We start from the raw sequence: 20,823 nt of genomic DNA, 5'->3' as shown, positions 1-20,823 counted from the left end.
TCTTTTTTCTCCATGCCGTGGCTCTTGGTTCCTTTCCAGGATGCCTAGAGTGCGGGGAGCCTCGGCAGGGAGAAGCTCCCCTTTCCTGTTCCGAGGAACGAAACCCAAGGCTCTGACTTTTCCACGGGTGCTGCCACACCCCAGAGAGAGACAACATACTCTGAGCAGCTTCCTCCGCTCCCTATGGACTCACTGCTCCTCTGCTCCTGGGGAAACCGAGAGCAAATGTTCACTGTGAAACAAAGCAGTGGGGCAGCAGGTTTTTCTCTGGTTCTTCTGATAATTCACAAGAACCTTCCAGAACAGAAAAGCCCTACAGTGACCTGCAGTACACACACACACACACACACTTTTGATTCCTAAAACAATTTCACAAACATTTGATCAGAATTGGCCTTTTGAATTGGCTCACCAAAACTGAGTTATTTCCCCTCTATCATAGGCAACCTGGCAACTCAGAAAGAAGTCATAAACATCTGAGGATTCAGCTACGTGCACTAGAAATCACAGTTCACCAGACAGAGGTAAGTAGGGGGTCAATTTGGAAACAAACTTTTACAAATCTACAGGGCACCTGGGTGGCTCAGTTGGTTAAGCATCTGCCTTGGATTCAGGTCATGATCTTGAGGTCCTAGGATGGAGCCCTGCATCAGGCTCCCTGCTCAGCGGAAAGCCTGCTTCTCTCTCTCCCCTGCTCATGCTCTCTCTCTCTCTCAAATAAATAAATAAATAAACTATTTTTTAAAATAAAATAAAAACCTACAGTGAGGAGCACCAGGTGTTCCATCTGAATCTACAAGGAGCAGATATACCCCAAGTAATGGAACTTGAACTTTAAAGATAATGAAGAGTTAGTAAGCCCTGGACGTTCTCTTTCAGGGGTCCAAGGAACATTATTTTCCATCAGAGCAAAATACTTGAGGCTTTATCCTTCCGTTGATTTTTAAGCTTGCCTTCGCATCCTCCAGACCAGCAATCAATGCAACAGGCCCTTGCTGAGATAGCTCAGGTGGGCATTCGCTGGTGTTTTCAGATTGGCCACGAAACCGGGCCCTTGGATGCAGCACAAGTTTTGGACTCGATTCTGGGTCTGATGTTGCCTAGTGTGAGATGACACAAGAGGCACACGTGACAAAAAGGAGGTCCCTCTGTGGTCATGCAGAAGATGATCACAGGTCAGATACGTCCATCACACGAAACAAATTCTGAAATCAGTTTCAAGTGTGTCCAGTGAAAATCGAGAATGAAAATCCTTTGGTCGCTGGAGGCTCCGGGAGGTCAGTTTCTCTGACCAGCAGATGATATGGAGCTGCTCCGTCATTACCTGTTGAACTCTGAGTGTCCCAGCGTTAATGTAAAACCCCCCAATCATCTTGTTTTCTTTTCATTTGATGATTTCACTAGAAATTAGCTAAAGAGGTGCATTTAAACTGTGTGTCCGCCATTTGGTAACATTCCAAATGATCTCATTTTTTAAAAAATTAACCTATTTTTCATCTAATGTCCAGAATATACTTCGATTATCTCACATTAAAAAAAGAAAGAAAGAAAGAAAGAAGGAAAGGGGTCAATTAAAGTATCTGATCTAATCTTAAATCGACTTAATATTATTATTATCCTTTGCCATTTAATAAACCTAAGCCCTGTTCACCTCATCTGCAATGATTAATAGGTCTTTATATATCCTTCTATGAACTGACTCCTGGCTGGGGGTGGCGGGGGAAGAGGGTGCATGCTTAGGTTTTAAACAGAATCCCTCCAAGACTCAGTAAAATTCCTGCCGACGTGAAAATAACCAAAAAGCAAGGTCCAGCTCTGTCAAGTGATCAGCTGGCCACTGCATTGTGCACACTCAGGAGGGAGGACAGAGAGAGTCCCTAGAACCCAAAGACAGGAGGGAGCAAGTGAAGAGTTTTATTTCAACAGTGGAGAGTGTCCTAACTTTTTAAGTATTTTCCTTTAAAAGATAGTATCAGGGTATAAGTATATGCAGACAAGTTTTACACATTTTCCTTGGGTGGTGCTAAATATTACTGAATCATGCCTCCAATTCTCTCTGCTGAGAAGACTTGATTACTTCTCTTCCATTGGTTGGTGTTTCCAGCAGGCAGGGAAAGGCTGGTAAGCGTGGTGCAGAGTGCAGAACATCCCATAACAGAATTACTAACCCAGGCACTAGCCAACTAGAGCAGGGCAGTGAGGTATAGGTTGGGGTAGACAGGGTGGGAAGAGAACGCAGAACCTGTGCAGGAGAGGGCGCTGTTTTATTCCCTGTTGTGTCCCTAGGACCTAAAGCAAGTCTTAGAATATGGCAGGAGTTCAATAAATATTTGTTTGAAAAATGAATAAGTGAAAGAAAAGACAAACCAAAATGAGAAGAAAGAAGGAACACCATAAAGAAGAAATGGAAAGAGAGAGGAGAACTATAGGATAGAGTTCATTTAAACCCCGAAGAATTCTTTACGTAATTGTGCCACAGATCAAATCCCTCATAGCCAATGATAAATGAACGTCTGCTTTCGCTAGGGCACTGTCCCTAGCCCCTTTCTTGCGGGAAGCCTTAGACTGGGCGTGAGACCATTTGACAGTGGAAAATGGTCCCTCTGGGCTCTTAATTCCCCTTGGTTCTTGGAGACATGAGTGCATGGGTATCCTCATGATGTATTCTGGCTGTGCTTCAACCTTCTCTTCCAAATGTTTTTGAAATCAAAGCTACTTACAAGTAGCAATAAATGACTCATTTGAATTTCCCTTCCTCACTCTGTTTCTGTGTCCTCTCCCATACAGGTGCTGAAGAGTAGCAAAACAGCCAACCGGCGGCCACGGCAGGGGGGGGGGGATGTGGGGGGGAGGGTAGAGGGGGGTCAGATTTGCTAACCCCAAATCTGACAATGAGGCCCTAACGCTTGGACACTCACTGCTACGGCACGATGAACGTTTTAGCTCTGGATGTCTCCCGGAAAGCCAAGAAAGAGTCATATAGAAGGAGCGTTCTAACACAAACAATGTGTTAGGAGAATATATTTTAAACAGCCTTAAAATGGGATAAACAGGGCGCAAAGGCTTTAGCACAAGTAATTGAGAAGAGACCACCATCTGTCTCAGTTAAATTATCCTCCTACTCCCCAGTTTTCTTTTTTCTTTTCCACAGCTCTTTAAAACAAAGTGGAGGAAAAAAGGTATTATCTACATATTATCCAATATGTGAGCTAACTAAGCGTCGATGAATTCCATCTGAAGACGAGTACCAATAATCAAATGCGCAGAGTGAGGCAGGAGGATTCCGCTCTCAAGGTCTGCCCCAGAAATCCCCGCAGGCTCACTTTCATTCTCATTAGTCTTTGGGCTCTGCTGAGAGACTCTTTTCTTTCCTTCTTGACCAGAGGGCCTATGAACGTACCTCTGGCTACTTGTACGTGGACCACAGGAGGGCTCCAGAAAGGCTCTCTCCATGAACACCCAGGAAGGCTCTCTCCATGAACGCCCCCACCCCAAAACCCTAGGAAGAATCTCTGGTAGCAACAGGAGGGAACTGTGTGTCTATGTTTAGGTAGGTTTATGGGGATAAGGACGGTAGGAGCAGGAAGTAAGGAAATGAGTTCATAATTCATTCTTTAAACAATGACCCTCACAACCTGATTTTGGCCCCAAGATGAAATGTGGTGGGTCACAACAATATTCTGTCACTTCCCCCCATCTCTCCAGCTGGGGAGAGAAGTGATCCAAGAATATGGCAAGTCCCAGGGAAACCAGGAAATGTGCTGGAATCCTGCTGCTGTCCCAAATTTAGAAAATAGGAAGTAAATCACCTCACAGCACAAACTCAGGATGGTCCAGACTTGGGAAAAGAAGAGACAGGGGTGGTGGAAATAGAATTATGAGGAAGGGAAGACCAAGACCCCTTCAGAAAGAATGTCATTGGTTCTCGCATTTAGATAAAGCAAAAATGACCCTCTCAATATATAATTACTCTTCATATAAGAGTAATAGAAGCCATAAGGCAGAAATAGAACAAAGCCTGAAGTGAGTAGAAGGAAGGGCATAATAAAGATTAGAGCAGAAATGAATGAAATAGAGACTAAAAAACAAAACAAAACAACAGAAGAGGTCAATGAAACCAGGAGCTGGTTCTTTGAAAAAATAAACAAAACTGATAAACCTTTAGCCAGATTCACCAAGAAAGAAGGAGGACTCTAATGAAATCAGAAATGCAGAGAAATAATAATTGACACTACAGAAATACGAAGGATTATAAGAGAATATTAGGAAAAGTTGTAAGCCAACAAATTGGATAACTTAGAAGAAATGGATAAATTTCTAGAAACCATCTAACCTTCTAAAACTAGATCAGGAAGGAATAGAAAACTTGGACAGACTGATTACTAGTAATGAAACTAAATCAGTAATCAAAAAACTTCTAACGAGCAAAAGTCCAGAACAAGATGGCTTCACAGGTGAATTCTACCAAACATTTAAAGAAGAGTTAAAACCTATTGTTCTCAAACTATTCCAAAATACAGAAGAGGAAGGAACACTTCCAAATTCATTCTACAAGGCCAGCATTACCCTGATACCAGAACCAGATAAAGACATTAGAAAAATAAAACTATAGGCCAATATCTTTGATGAACATATATGCAAAACTCTTCAAAAAATAGCAAACCAATTTTAACAAGGCATTCAAAGAACCATTTGCCATGATCAAGTGGGATTTGTTTCAAGGATGCAAGGGTGGTTCAATATTTGCAAATTAGTCAACGTGATACATCACATTTATAGGAGAAAAGATAAAAACCATATGATCATCTCAGTAGAAACAACAAACACATTTGACAAAGTACAATATCTATTCATGATCAAAGCTCTCAACAAAGCAGGTTTACAGGGAGCATATCTCAACAGAATAAAGGCCATACATAAAAACCCCACAGCCAACATCATACTCAATGGCGAAAAACTGACAGTTTTTCCTTTAAGATCAGAAATAAGACAGAGATGTACACTTTTATTCAACACAGCACTAGAAGTCCTAGTCACAGCAATCAGACAACAAAAAAGAATAAAAGGCATTCATATCAGTGAGGAAAAAGTAATACTTTCACTATTTGCAGATGACATGATACTATATAAAGGAAACTCTAAAAACTACTAGAATTGAAATATGAATTCAGTAAAGTCAAAGGCTACAAAATTAATATATAGGAATCCACTGCATTTCTATACACTCACAATGAAGTAGCAGAAAGAGAAATTAAGAAAACAATCCTCATTACAATTGTACAAAAATAATAAAATACCTAGAAATAACCCTAACCAAGGAGGCAAAAGACCTGCACTTAAAAAACTACAAAACACTGATGAAAGAAATTGAAGATGACAGAAACAAATGGAAACATATCCCACGCTTATAGATTAGAAGAAGAAATATTGTTAAAATGCCCATACTACCCAAAGCAATCTGCAGATTTAAGGCAATTCCTATCAAAATACCAATAATACTCTTCATATAACTAGAACAAATAATACTAAGATTTGTACAGAACCATAAAAGACTCTGAATAGTCAAAACAATATTGAGAAAGAAGAACAAAGCTGGAGGTATCCCAATCCCAGATTTCAAGATATACTACAAAGCTGTAGTAATCAGAACAGTGTGGTATGGGCACAAGAACTCACATAGATCAAGAGAACAGAATCGAGATCCCGCAAAGAAACCCATGCTTATATGGTCAATTAAAGCAAAGGAGGCAAGAATGCACAGTGGGGAAAAGACAGTCTCTTCAACAAATGGTGTTGGGAAAACTGGACAGCTACATGCAAAAGAACGAAACAGAATCATTATTTTTTACACCACAGGCAAAAATAAACTCAAAATGGATTAAAAACCTAATATGATACCCGAAACCAAAAGCTCCTGGAAGAAAACATAAGCAGTAATTTCTTTAATGGTGGCCATAGAAACATTTTTCTAGATATGTCTGCTGAAGCAAAGGAAACCAAAGCAAAAGTAAACTACTGGGAGTACATCAAAATGAAAAGTTTTGCACAGGGAAAAGAAACATCAACAAAACAAAAAGGCAACCTACTGAATGAGAGAAAATATTTGCAAACAATATATCTAATGAGGGGTTACCATCCAAAATATATAAAGAACTTAAACAACCCAATACCAAAAAAAAATTAATAGTCCAATTAAAAATGGGCAGAAGACATGAATATTTTTCCAAAGAAGACATACAGATGGCCAACGGACACATGAAAAGATGCTCAACATCACTACTCAGGGGAATGCAAATCAAAACCACAATGAGATAATATGTTGTGTCAAAATGGCTAAAATCAACAACACAAGAATCAGCAGATGTTGGTGATGATTTAAAGAAAAAGGAACCCTCTTCCCACTGTTGGTGGGAATGCAAACTGGTACAGCCACTGTGGAAAACAGTATGGAGGTTCCTCAAAAAATTAAAAATAGAATTGCCATGCCTACTAGGTTTCTACCCAAAGGAAATGAAAACACTAATTCAAAAATATATATGCACCCCTATGTTATTTACAATAGCTCAGATATGGAAGCAACCCACGTGTGCATCTGTAGATGAACGAATAAATAAGATGCGATGTAACGAATAAATAAGATGCAATGTGTATCTTGTTTAGACACACACACACACATACGTGCACACGACAGAATATGACTCAGCCATAAAAAAAAAGGAATGAAATCTTGCCATTTGTAATAACATGCATGGACCTAGATCGTATAATGCTAAGTGAAATAAGTCAGTCAGAGAAAGACAAATACCTTATGGTTTTAGTCACATGTGGCATTTAAGAAACAAATGAAGGAAGGAAGGAAGGAACGAACAAACAAAAAACCCGGACTCTTAAATTCAGAGAACAAACTGATGCTTGCCAGAGGGAAGGTGAGTGGGGGTACGGGTGAAATAGATAAAGGAGATTAAGAGGACACTTATCTTGAGCACTGAGTAATATACAGCATTAAATTGTATACCTAAAACTAATAACACTAAATTTTTTTAAAGATTCTATCCATTTATTTGACAGAAGGAGAGAGCACAAGCAGGCAGAGAGGCAGGCAGAGAGAGAGAGGGAAGCAGGCTCCCCACCGAGCAGAGAACAGGATGCGGGGCCCGATTCCAGGACCCTGAGATCATGACTGGAGCCGAAGGCAGAGGCCCAACCCACTGAGCCACCCAGGCGCGCCAACACTAAAATTTTTAGAATTTAGAAAAAAACATTAAAAAAAAAAGAAAGAAAAACAGAAGCCATAAAGGAGAAATAGTTTGCTTCATAGAAGTTTCCCATTCCTGGGCCACTCTGGACACTCCCCTACCCAAGATAAACAGGGCCTGTTGTTCTCAGACTGTGAGTATCTTCCGGTGCTCAGTGCCATAAGGGGCCCAGACACTACCACTCCCTAGAGCCCCTGTTCAGTGGGCGATGTGGCCATGAGTAGTGGACAGGCTGCCTGAAGCGAGTAAGGATTCCCTTCTCCAGAGGCAGATCTGTGATACCAGCTTGTACCCAGATGAACATGAAATCCCTGGGCTTTCATCATACATGTGAATGGTCCCATTCCTTGACACGAATACGTGAAAGGTGAAAAGTCAACATGGCAAGGAAGAAAAAAGCTACTGTGGAATGAGAATGTTTTAGATCTCTCGTTGAGGGAACTAATGGTCATGCCCTTCTCCCAAGACTGTAACTGTGGTAACATACGGCCAAAAAGGTTGGGGTAAAAACCATAAAAAGCTAGAGCAGTAAAAGGAGATAGGGCACACGGCTTCTACCTGGCAGGGACCTTTGTCTTCTGTGTGAAAAAGGGGACAGAATGCTGGACCAGTTACTCGAATTTTTGCATCCACACTGCACCTGGATCCCTCAGACAATAAAGCTTCTTTGTAGAGCTGTCACCGTCGAATAGTATTTATTAGTGGTCTCTCTCTGTGCCACAGCTTGTGTTGTGGATAACTTCTGTAGTCAGGAAAACCAGCACAGGAATCAGGACTCCACACTACCCCAACTGCAAGCACATTTTCTAGGTGTCTTTTTATTTATTTTTTTCTTTTTGCTCAGTATTACCAAGGAAGACCTGGAGCATCTCCCCATCAACCTATCTTGCCTGCACCCCCACCCCACCCTACAGCCCCACCCTGAACCCTCACAACTGGGATCAAACCCCTCCCTCCCCCAGTTCAGCCAAACAGAAAAGGACTCTATAATGAAGGTAGAGCCAATGACATTCCTTTCAGAGTTCTTGCCTGGTTTCTGGAAACACACGCCAATACAAATTTTCACGGCTATATTAATATATGCAGCTATGCAACAGGGAGATGATCATAAAACTAGAGCTTTTTTGAATCGGTCCTTCTAAGTCGCAGGCCTCAGTGTGGGACGCAGAGGAAGCCAGGTCAAGAAAGCCAAAGAATAACCAGAGGGGAGAGGGCTCTTTGGCGGGGGCAAAGGGAGGTGCAGAGGGGCTGGCCCTTGGGGGTGAGCCGGAAGAGCTCCCACATGAGGTGGGAGGGCAGCCACGCCATTCAGTTTGTGCCTCCAAGATCTGTAAGTTGCGTGTTAAATTATGAAATGAGTAGAAGGCTGCTTGCTAGTCAAAGAGTGAGGGTAACACCAGTTATGGTGGGAGAATCTGCTCGAAGCAAATCACCTCTTCTTGCTGGGAAAAGAATGCTCCTTCCAAATGCGCACACCTTGGTGCTACTCTGTCCTGTCTATACAGTCAGGAAAATAACACCGCTGCATCTCCATTAAGTTTAACAAGATCTAGACCTTCAAGAAAAGGATTCTTTGTGCTATATAAACATGTCACATTTTTATCTTATTAAAGTGATCTAGTCCCTGTTGGTATAAGACATAGTTTTCACACTCCATATACCCTCAGTTCCCAATGAGTTTCAAGCACCGAAATTAGAATCTAATTCCTTATTTAAGATTGAACTCCCCCAGCCATGGGTTTCCTATGTATGTGTGTGTACATACATAAACACATACATATGCATATACATACATATCCTGAGTGTTGCTTAGGATATATAAGGCATGAGGAAGGTGATCTGGTCATTAGTTGCAAGCCCATTAATAGTCACATTCATTAGAAGCCATTTTAAAAGTTGGCATTTGGGGCACCTGGGTAGCTCAGTTAGTTAAGCGTTCCATTCTTGATTTTGGTTCAGGTCATGATCTCAGGGTCATGAGATCAAGCCCCACAGAACGCTCTGTGCTCAGCACAGAGTCTGCTTGAGATACTCTCTCTCTCTCTCCCTCTCTCCACCTCTCCCCCTGCTCTTGCGCTCTCTAAAATAAATAAGTAAAAAAAAAAAAAAAAAAAAAGTTGACACACAAATATTCTTTGCCATCAGCTGAACTACAGAATGCTATTGCAAAATACAGAAATCAGACAGGTCAATTCTACTAGGAGGCCTGCAGTCAATAAATTAGCTTTCATAGGCTTTACATCTGCAAATTAAATGCTGCCCTCATATAAGTAAAGAGAGGCTTTCATTTTAATATTAAGCAAGTCTGCATTTTTACTTAATTTCTGGAATTATGATAAATGTGGTGGTGCTCACAAGCAACCAAAGAAAAGAGATAAACTGGACTAAATCAAAATTAAAACCTTTTGTGCTACACATAATGCCATTAAGAAAATGAAAAGACAGGGCGCCTGGGTGGCTCAGTGGTTAAGCCGCTGCCTTCGGCTCAGGTCATGATCTCAGGGTCCTGGGATCGAGTCCCGCATCGGGCTCTCTGCTCAGCAGGGAGCCTGCTTCCTCCTCTCTCTCTCTCTGCCTGCCTCTCTGCCTACTTGTGATTTCTCTCTGTCAAATAAATAAATAAATAAATCTTTAAAAAAAAAAAAAAAAAAAAAAAAAAAAAAAAAGAAAATGAAAAGACAGCAGAGTAGGCAAAAATATTTGCAAATCATACACTCGCTAAGGGGCATATATTCAGAATACTTAAAGAACTTTTACGACTCAAGAATAAGAGGACAAATAACTCAAAAAGCAGGAAAAGGACTTGAATAGACATTTCTCCCAAGAAGATACACAAATGGCCAACAAGCACATAAAAATATGCTCAGCATCTTAAGTCATCAGGGAAATGCAAACTGAAACCACAGTGAAGTACTAGTTCATACCCGGTAGGATGGCTATCATAAAAAAGACAGACAATAGTAAGTTTTGGCAAGGATGTGGAAAAATTAGAACTCTCATACATTGCTGGTGGGGATGTAAAATGGCACAGCTGCTTTGGCAAATGACTTGGCAGTTCCTCAAAATGTTAAACATAGAGTTACCACTTGATTCAGCAGTTGCACTCCTAGGTATATACCCAAGAGAAACTCAACATATGTCCACAAAAAAACTTGTACATGAACGTTCACAGCAGCCATAAGTTGGGCAACAACCAAATGTTCCTCAGCAGATGACTTGATAAACAAAATGTGGTATATATCCATTTTATACCATGAATAAAATTAACATGACATTACTGGTATATTTATTCCAATAATTCCCAGTGGAATATTATTCAGCCACAAAAAGGAATATTGATACATAGATGAACTTTATTTTTAAATTTTTAAAAAGACTACGTATTTGACAGAGACAGAGCAAACAAGCAGAAAGAAAGGGAGAGAGAGAGGGAGGAAGCACTGTCCCCACTGAGCAGAGAGCCTGATGTGGGACTCGATCCCAGGACCCCAGGATCACGACCTGAGCCCAAGGCAGATGCTTAACCTCCTGAGCCACCCAGGTGCCCCCAGAGGTGAACTTTAAAAACATTATGTTAACTGACAGAAGCCAGTTAAAAGAGACCATATCCTGTATGCCTCCATTCATATGAAATGTACAGAACAGGCAAATCTATAGAGAGAGAGAGAGCAGATTAGTGGTTGCCTAGGGTGGGGGTGACTTGGGGTTGGGTAAGGCGTAACTAACTGTTAATGGGTACAGAGTTCTTCTTGGGGTGATGAAAATGTTCCATAACTAGATGCGATGATGGCTGCAGAACTCTGTGAATAAACTGAAAACCACTGAACTGTACACTATAAATCAGTAAATCTTATGGTATGTGAATTAACTCTCAAGGAAGATGTTTTTAAAAATGAAATGGTGCTTAAAAATCAGTCTAGAAGTCCCCTCAAAAACATAACAATGTGAAATAGATAAATTCTTAGAATTTATATTCTGGATTCAACCAGCTTCTCCAGGTGCTCAAAAGAGTGGAAGTGAAAAAAAGAACTTCTCGTTTCAGGCTGAGTAACAACGCCGTTTGACATTTTTGTGTTCTCAGATTCTCAGCACCATGTATTTGACAATGTGATAAATAGACAGTACTAGTGAAATAAAAAAAACAAAACGCTTCTCAACTGATACTTCACAATTATTCTTTAAATCTTTTCCTTCACTTTGCTACCACGTCCGTTTGTTTGCTCTAGGACTGAGTGAGGAAGTAGAACCACCAGGAGCAAAGTGAGATTGGCCCTCCTGTGTGGTTCTACCACTTAGAGGACGGGTAGGTTTGAAGGAGACCAGTCTGAGCTGACATTAATAGAAAACTGAAACACCTACTTTCCACCCTTGTAGACTATTACTGAAGCCATCCTGCTTATCAAGTTTGATCAGACGACAATTTTCCAAAGGAGAAATCCCAAACAGAAGAGTGAATAGTTATCGTCCTGAGAAATGGTTTGGCTAAAATCTCTTATTTATCTCCAGGAATTCTTTAGAATAGGACAGTCTCTCACATGGTCTTTGATTTGCTGGGGAGAGGGAAAGGAGGAGCTTTTTCCTCTTAAAAACAAAACAAAACAAAAGCCAACATGGTCCAAGAATAATCATGAAACTTAACACCAGAGAACACTGAAAAAAGCAATATTAACCTAAGGCTCAAAAGCAACACTATCTTGATTTACTAGGTACATGTGCCCTTCCAAAAAAAGGTCTCTAGATACTGTTATGTCGTAATACGTTAAAAAGAATCTCTACTGAAGAGGTGGTCTTTTAAAAAAGTAAAATGCGGGGCGCCTGGGTGGCTCAGTGCGTTAAGGCCTCAACCTTCGGCCCAGGTCATGATCCCAGGGTTCTGGGATCCAGCCCCATAGCTGCTCAGCGGGGAACCTGCTTCCCCCTCTCTCTCTGCCTGCCTCTCTGTCTACTTGTGATCGCTATCTGTCAAATAAATAAATAAATTCTTAAAAAAAATAAAAATAAAAAGTAAAATGTATGTTTGATAGAGCCCTGTCCTCTGTCAGCTTTAACCTCAGGCATTCTCAGATGGACAAAACTTATTGCTTTAATTAACCATTTCCTCAGCACAGTGCTTCTCAAAACTTAGCTGTCAGGATCACATGGAAGGCTTGCAAAACACAGACGGCTGGGCCTCCAACCTCAGAGTTTCAGTGAGGTCCAGAGTAGAGCTGAAGAATTTGCATTTCGAACATTTCTCTGTCCTCCTCCACCCATGCTGATTCTGCCAGTCTGGGGAACTACGCTTTGAGAAGCCCTGCCTCACCACCTACAGAGCGGAAAGGCTGGCTAGGCAAAGTCCTGGCTGGGCGGCTCTTCCCCAAGAGTCTACCGAAAAAGAAAGGTAGAAGTCATCCAAAGGCCAAAACACATTTACATTCAATATTTAAATAACAGCAATTACCATAATCTGCTCCTCAAACTTTTGTGGTTCATACATATTGTTTATCTTCCTGGTTTCACGCCACCTCCATTCTTGCCCACCCAAGATGCATTTCTGGGGGTTCTTCTCCCTCCTGGCCATCCTATATGACTGCAGCCATGTCTCCCCCCCACATGCTCTTACCATCCCTAGTGAAAGTACAAGTTTCCACTGGTGGATCCCATCTACAGCTGAAGCAATCAGCTGGAGTTTGGAATTGGGACTAAGAAATTTCTGTCTGGCTTCTCTTTTGAACAAGAGGCAAACGCAGAAGCTGCAAGAAATTTTCATTTCCCACCATGTGAGCCGGGCAACAGAAAAGGTCCATTTGTATGCACAAGTAGGGAGTGAGAGTATCTTGGTTTCCATATGGTCTTCCAGACCCCGGCTTCAGTGAAGGACTCACGCCCTTCTGCATCCCTGCTCTGGGGTTCCATAAGTTAACCCCAAAGCTGGCACCTTCTATTAAATTCCCCTCGCTTGCCTAAAATGGCTGAAGAGGATTTATTATGTACAACCAAAAGGGCCATAATTAAAATGGTTACTAAAATCAATTTTGGGGTCTCTTTCCTCTCTCTTTCAATTCACCGCAGAGATTAACCTCACCTTAGACTTCATTCCACCCAAGTTTATCTGGTTCTAAATATTTCATAGCTATGAGGTGCCTGACTGGTTCAGTTGGTGGAACATGTAATTTGATTTTGGGGTCGTGAGTTCAAGCCCCATGTTGGGTGTAGACATTACTTTAAAAGAAAAATTATTTTATATATATACATAATATATATTATAATGCATAATTTTATATATATGTGTGTATGTGTGTGTGTGTATTTCACAACATCTCTATGTATTTCAAAACCAGGCCTGCTTGGATTTTTCTACATGAGACAATTATAATTTATATTTCTCTCTAAGACTAGACTGGGATAAATGAATATAAATCAGAAATGAACAGAAATCAACTTGGTTTCCTTCCTTGTGCACAGAAGTAAGAAAACCTATAGGGGTGTCTCGAATTGAGATCTAATATGAAGTTTTATTTACCATGTTAGAGAAACTTCAGTGCTTAATTTTTCATTAATGCTTCTGAAATAACTTCAGCTTTTATTTTTGTGGAATTCCCATGTTTAAAATGGCATTTTTAACCCGCTACTTCTAGATCCAAGCACCTACATGGTACATTTTATGCATTCATTCCCATGCAAACATGTGGCTTCCCAAAAGGAGAAGGGGCATTTCTTCATGTCTGTGTGTCTGGCTACTCCTCTTCCCACACAACAGAGACTAAACAGATCACGTTTTGTGTCACCTTCAGCACTGCGTCACGTCTATGATAACACATCTGTTCCAGAAGTTTGTGAGGTCGCTCGATGTTGCAAAACCAGGGTTTCATAGTGACAGGATTCTCTTCGTCTGTCTAACGTTACAGATCCTCTGTTCTGAACTTCAGGATTTTGGCCTCCTTGAATCAAGGTTTCTGGGAATTATCTTTGGCAACTCTGCACTTTAGCAGAAAAGTCTGATTGTTTTGGCTGCCTTGTGTCACATAACAACAGGTAGTCACAGACATCCAGGGGTTTCCTCAGAGTGGGTTGCTTTCTTTATGGTAATCAATTTACTTGGCCCAGCTGTCAGGCACTTCACTTCTCAATTAACAACTGGAAGTAGAACTTGAGCCGCAGGAAGGAAGAAAACTCAGATTTTCCCAAACACACAGTTAATGAAAAACTTAGCCTAGCTTCTACCTCATCTGTGTTTTTCCCATAAAATGTAAATGTCGATTTGGAAAACAATATACCTACAGACATTTCTCCACCCAGGAAGGTCTCACATGATGTTTGACTGGGCCCTGTGCCCAACATCCATCATTAAGAACTTAACATAAATTAATTTAAAACTGGAAATGAAGCAGCCAAAATTGTTGACCAGTTTCCTCTTATTAATTCAGTGAAAAGACCGAGGGCCTACACTACAGATCACAGCTTCTAATCTCAAGGAAAGAAAAAACAAAGAAGAAAAATCCTTTTATTCCACATCTTAGCTATTCCTTTGGTCAAAACTGGAAGAAGAAACAAAGTGTGTGATAATGCATGGGGCATAATTTTCTCACTCACCCAACTCTTCCTGGCCAAAAGGATTTTCCTCAATGTGGCAGACGACCGACCATACATGGAAATTAGCAAGGCAGGAAGCGGTAGAGACTCCTGTTTATGAGAACACCCGTGGCCAGGCTTTGGGGTATCAGCTGAGATGAATCTAAGGCATCCCTGACTAACCTGTATGGCGGCTTTGGGAGATGAATTATCCCTCTGGTCTGCTGAGGGACAGGAGCTATCACGGGAAGGGGGACTTGAAGACACTGACAAGTTCTTTACGTGGATGCCTTTCAGGACATGAATACTGAAATTGTTCAACTGCAGCTGGAGGAAAGAGAATATAGGAAGCTTCCCCCTGACATCCTCCTTCCAAGAGCACTGAGCCATCTATGATAAGAAACTCTAATATCCTGTAAACCCAATAAAGGATGAGTCCCCTTTACCTTGGAGCTTAGGAATGAAAAGATACCTGTTTTTAAGTCACATGTCTATTTCTAGGACTGACTTGGAAACTTTACAGTTTACCTGACCATAGTCTGCTAGGGTGTAGAAGTATGGAGTTCAGAGTGCAAAACGTTTATTGAATGGATTTCATTGCCCTGGACTTCTGACTAGACCATATGCATTTAGAGGACAGGGGCTGGGACGCTATTTCTTTGACCTGAATCTCTTGCACAAAGAACGCTGGAGGATTTTTTTCTGGGGTTAAAAAAAAAAAAAAGTTACCTTAGTCTTTCAAGCAAACTAGGAAGCAAGGCAGACGCCCTTTGGAGATATAACTATGTCATCCAATCAACTGTCACTGAACTCCACAGCACATAAACTTCGCAAAAGTTGACATAAACATAAACATTTAGAAGGGCCATTGCTGTCCACAAATATCATTAAACATGCAAAGCTGTATGGCTGTATGGCCACATTCTATTTGAGGGATCTCATTATTATCTAGGAAATGATTTCATACTTCAGTGTCCAAAATCACATCAGCTAAAAAGATTAGGATAAAATGTTTTTCTTAAAGAAAATTTTCCCTGAAATCTCATTTTGGCATATTACCTTCTGGGGCCACCCCACCTCTCTCTGCTCACAGTACTGGTTGCCCAGCAAACTCTGAAACAGAAATAGCATACACTGGGATCCTACCGACCGGAGCCACTGTTGGAAGAGGGTCATTGCAATGTGAAAGCCTATGCTACGGGAGAAGAATCAGAGAGCTGTGTGACCCCCTGGACTTGATCAGAAAAACAACAGACATATTATTCTATGTCACTGAGACCTTAAGTATAAGAAAATATGTTGGCCTGAACATCGTATTTTTAAAATTTCAGCTTTCAGCAATCAGCACAATCTTGCTAGGCCTCCCATCTGCTAACAAGAAGCTGTACTATCACTGCAAAGTTTAGAGAAACAGGGCTATAATAAGGATGTCATAACTGTACTCTGCTTTATCTATCACAAATCATGTTCCCCTGAAGTTCCAGTGTGTTCTAAATTAACATCAAAGGAAAGAATTCTTAACCCCACCAACTGGCAAATACAGGAATTTCAGCTGTTCTGATATAATGGCTCTAAGTAAACCACTATTAATTTCTTACTTTCCAACCTACTGGTCAACCAGAAACACCATCAGAATGGCACCGAGGAAATTACAGGGAAGATCTCTAATGCATCTCTTGCTTTCATCCTCCAAGTACAGGGAGTTACAGACTGAAAACAGTTTTTGATTCGTATTAGCATTCTGAATATAGTTTCTAAAAAATTGCTTTTAGTGAACTGAGGCTGGGATATGACTTGGTAAGAATATTATTATTGATACAACTTTTCTTTCCATGCTCTGAAAGTCACACCTTTAAATTTAAAAGACACCAAATTTTTACATGCTCTAAGGGGGGCGGATGGGACACTGGAAAAGAACCCAAAATAGATTAATTTCAAATTATAACCCATTCTCCTATCTCTGACAGGTAGATTACATTTAGATACTACTAAAAATGTGTTCATTCATCCTAAGAACTTAGATTATTATAATAGTCCACTATGAAATTTTCTCTTCATAAAATCTCTTACTGCTACTCTATCGCTAATTACTACAAGCACCATCTCAACTACTTATTAAGTTAAGAAACATATTTTTAATGGTTCTTAAAGAATACAGCATAAATACACACAAAAAGAAAGGCCCTCTATTAGAAAAGAATAGATATTTTGATCAATTAACAAAAGTGCTTTGCATGTCATTAGAATGCACTCAAGATTATGACCGGCATCATCTTAGAAAGCAGCAGTGTTTTCCAACAATTCCCAGGAAAAGAAGGCTGTATTTATTTCACAAGACCAGGTACACAGACAACATCTGCAAACAAATTCGTACACGCAACGCAGGAATGCGAGCCAAGCACCCAGTCATTCCTGAATTCGCCTCAATAATGTGATATTGCTACCATTAGGCTAATTATAGCCCATGCAGGAAGCAGCCCAGTTGGCTACAAATGAAATGAGCAGAATGTGAATATTTTAGAATAAATCAAGTACCTGATAGTTTCATGAGAAGTTCAGACGCTGCTTTGACGGACATATCCTGCCTTAGCACATTCCCCTTCCCTTCCTGGGGCTTAAGGGTGTCCTCAGAGATGCTCGAGGCCGGCACTTCTGATTCCGGGCTGAACATGTAGCTGGACCGAGGCAAAGTGGCACTTAAGGCCTCCTCTTCCTTGGGTTCCTCTTTCACTTTAAAATTAAGATTCATGGGCTCCTTCTGATTTGCAGCTGTCAAAAGAAGAAAGGCATTGTATATATATACAGAAACAAAAGGCCACTCCCCCTCTTAGCTGCCCCCGGACTTTATGAAACATGGAATGCACAATCACACTGTGCTGACAGCAGGAGGGACCACAACCCGATCAAAACAGGCTGGGACCTGGGTAGGAAAAAATACAATACGCTCTATGAGCAGCGGACTCTAAAGAACGTGCGCTTCCGAATCTTTGGAAGAGATCATATTTTAAGAAGAGTTGCCTCTACAAAGTGGACATTTTTCTCTCTGGTTTCCCTAAACGTCTTCTTCCCTGTATAAATGCTGCCGCTTCACTGACCTGTGAGGCTTCCCCCCACTTAATCTTATTCTAAAATAATGCTTTCAGGCAATTATGCTGCCATAAAATCCTCAATATAAACATGAGTCAGAGGCAATACCCAAAGCAAAAACCTGGGGTGGGTGGTAAGGTGAGGAAGAATTTGCCAGAGAGAAGCTCAGACTAGAGATATCCCACTTTGCCTTATTATGAAATGGACGCTTCTGACCCACCAACACTGGGGCACGCACTTGGAACTGTTTTTCCAGTCACGGTGAATAAACCCATATCTGTAGCTCAAGTCATCTCTGAGACCATGATGGGCTTTTTTTTTTTTTTTTTTTTTTTTAAGATTTTATTTTTAAGTCATCTCCATGCCCAACTTGGGGCTTGAACTTACAACCCTGAGATCAAGAGTAGCACGCATCACTGACGGAGCCAGCCAGGTGCCCCTCACGAGGGGGCATTTAAAAAAAAAAAAAAGAAAGAAAGAAAACCATTTATTTGGATGTAATTTTAGATTTACAAGGATGTTCCAAAGATGGCTCAAGGAGTTCCCATATATTCTTCCCTCAGCATTCCCCGATGTTCGCATCTTACATAAGCATGGTATGTTTGTCAGAATTAAGAAACTCACAATGCTATGAGCTAAACTCCAGATTTTATTCAGATTTCACCAGTTTTTCCACTAATGTCCTTTTTTCCATTTTTAGCGTGGTTGGTTGGCGTGGAGTATGTGGTCAGGGCAGAGCTAACTGGCCTATTATGGGATGGCTTCTGTGGCTTGGCTACACGATAGCAGGCCTTCACCCACTGAGCTACACACTCCCTGAGAAAGACCGAAGAGGACAAGTATTCTCCACCACCACTGGCCACTTTCCCAGGCAGCTTGCTCCCCTCTAATAGGCCATGTAATCGGAACTTTAGGTTGGTTATACTAGAGGTCTTTTGAGAAGAAGAGCTCATCCTAATACGGAGTTCTTAGTAACACTCACGAGAGTGAACCCAAAGCCCACTCCCGCCTAACAAATAAGAGGATAAAAATAAAAGTCCAAAGCAAGAACTTCTAACTTGTTACCCATCACCGGCCCTAGCCAGTACACAAGCACAAAATCCTTTCTCCCTTGTGCCCTTGAAGGGTGTACACTCTGGAGTTCCAAGTTCACAGAGACAAGTATATTTAGAAACTGGACTCTGGAGGGCTAAGGTGACGACATTTGAAAGTTTTACCACCAAAAAGACGCAGAGCTGGGATCAGAACCTATTTCTATGAGCTGCCTGCTCTATGTCCCTTACCTACCTCCACCACACCATTCTTCCACTTCTGGTCCCTGTGCTATAACAGCACTTGGATGTAACTTGATCTTCAAGTGCCACCTTCTCAATGAAGTCTATCCTGACTACACTGTTCAGAACTGCAATCCCCGCCCCATGGTACTCGCAATCTCTCTTATCTTACTTTTATCTTCCTTTTTTTCCCCAAAATACTTACCACCTGATAACTTCTGGTTAAGGCCTGAATTGTGCCCACCCTCACCAATTCTTATGTTGAAGCTCTAACCCACAACAGGGCTATATTTGGGAACAGGGAGGTAATTAAGGTTCAATGAGGCCAGGTGAGTAGGTCCCTAATTCAGCACGATGGGTGTTCTATAAGAGACACCAGAGATGCACTCACACAGAAGAAAGATCATGGAAGGACCCAGGATGAAGGTGGCCAAAGTCAAGCCAAAAAGAGAAGCCTCAGGAGAAACCAATCCTGCCAACACTTTGAGCAGACTTCCAGCCTCCAGAACCATGAGTGGTAGGTTTCCTTTGTTCAAGCCACCAAGTCTTTGGTATTTTGTCATGGCAGCCCAAGCAGACTAGTTACATTCCATATGAGTTTCTTATTTATTATGTTAACTACTATGCTCTCTTCCCCTAACTCAAAGGTAGGCTTTAAGAAGGCAATGATCCTTAACACAGATGTTACCTTGAGTGCCTAGTACAGGGTCTGGCACATAGTAGGTGCTCAAAATATAGCTGTGGAATGAATAAAATATGTCAGCTACAGATTAGTAACGTCTGATGGTCCTTCCCTATTACCCGTGGAAAACAAAAACCCCCAATCCCAGAATATTCCGCTGAAGGCAATCGGAAGTGTTTTCCCTAGATCTGATACTTAGGCTGGGAACAAGACCTAGAGATAAAAGCTCTGCCATCTACACCATAGCATGTACTGAGGAGTCTGTGATACTCATTCACTTGGACTTTGGCATTACTGAGGGAGGAGTCCAGAAAAATTTCAACCAAAGTGCTTAAAATCTGGCCTTCTGGGATGCCCCACTGGCTCAATTGGTAGGACACATGACTACTGATCTCAGGGTCATGAGTTTGAGCCCCACGTTGCGCCCAGAGATTACTTTACAAAAAACTAAAAACAAGTAAAATACAATACAATAAAATTTGGCCTTTTGGGGACAACGCCATCAGAATCTAAACCAAAGAGAACAATGATGGTTTCTAGAGCAATCCTTATGTACTTCTGACCTCAGCAAGGAAGGTAGATCCTAAGAGGACTCTGTGTATTTAGCATACTTCTCCTCTTTCAACCATTTCCTGGGGGTAGTGGGACTGCGCGGTGGAGGGAGGGGGCTGCAGGCTAGCTCCTAAAGCTTCTCTCACTCTATGCCTTTCTTCCAGAACCCTTTATAAAATCCTCTTCCAAAAGCATCCTAGTTAGTCACTACAAAATAATTAAGTGGTGTGTTTTCTGTTAAGCCTGAAACTTTGATTCTTTGGGAAGGAATAACAGAAAGTTATGTACTTTTAAAATGCTTCTGTATCTTTTATTTTAAAACTTCTAAAAATTCTAAGATGAGGCTAGGAAAGAGATAAGAAACTACTGGAGCCCAAGAAGCAAATCCCAATTTCTAGGGAGAACAACCTTAAGCTGATGG

At 41.2% G+C, this 20,823-nt stretch overlaps 1 protein-coding gene across 7 annotated transcripts in view; it reads right to left on the bottom strand.

Annotated features, from left to right (window-relative positions):
• Positions 1 to 20,823, bottom strand: part of ZNF827 (zinc finger protein 827) — a 169,169-nt gene that overhangs the window by 88,497 nt on the left and 59,849 nt on the right. For all 7 annotated transcript variants that reach the window (XR_009354147.1, XM_059176105.1, XM_059176119.1 and 4 more), the window contains exon 5: positions 17,343 to 17,576. Coding sequence is in view for 6 of the 7 variants with exons in the window: in XM_059176105.1 (XP_059032088.1) it covers positions 17,343 to 17,576 (234 nt within the window). In the remaining variant the exon portion in view is untranslated. The remainder of the gene's footprint in view (positions 1 to 17,342; positions 17,577 to 20,823) is intronic.

This window comes from Mustela lutreola, chromosome 1 (genome assembly GCF_030435805.1).
Source record: "Mustela lutreola isolate mMusLut2 chromosome 1, mMusLut2.pri, whole genome shotgun sequence".
Taxonomy (NCBI): domain Eukaryota; kingdom Metazoa; phylum Chordata; class Mammalia; order Carnivora; family Mustelidae; genus Mustela; species Mustela lutreola.
Note: the sequence above shows the minus strand (reverse complement) of the source record. Positions and strands in the feature narration are given on the sequence as shown.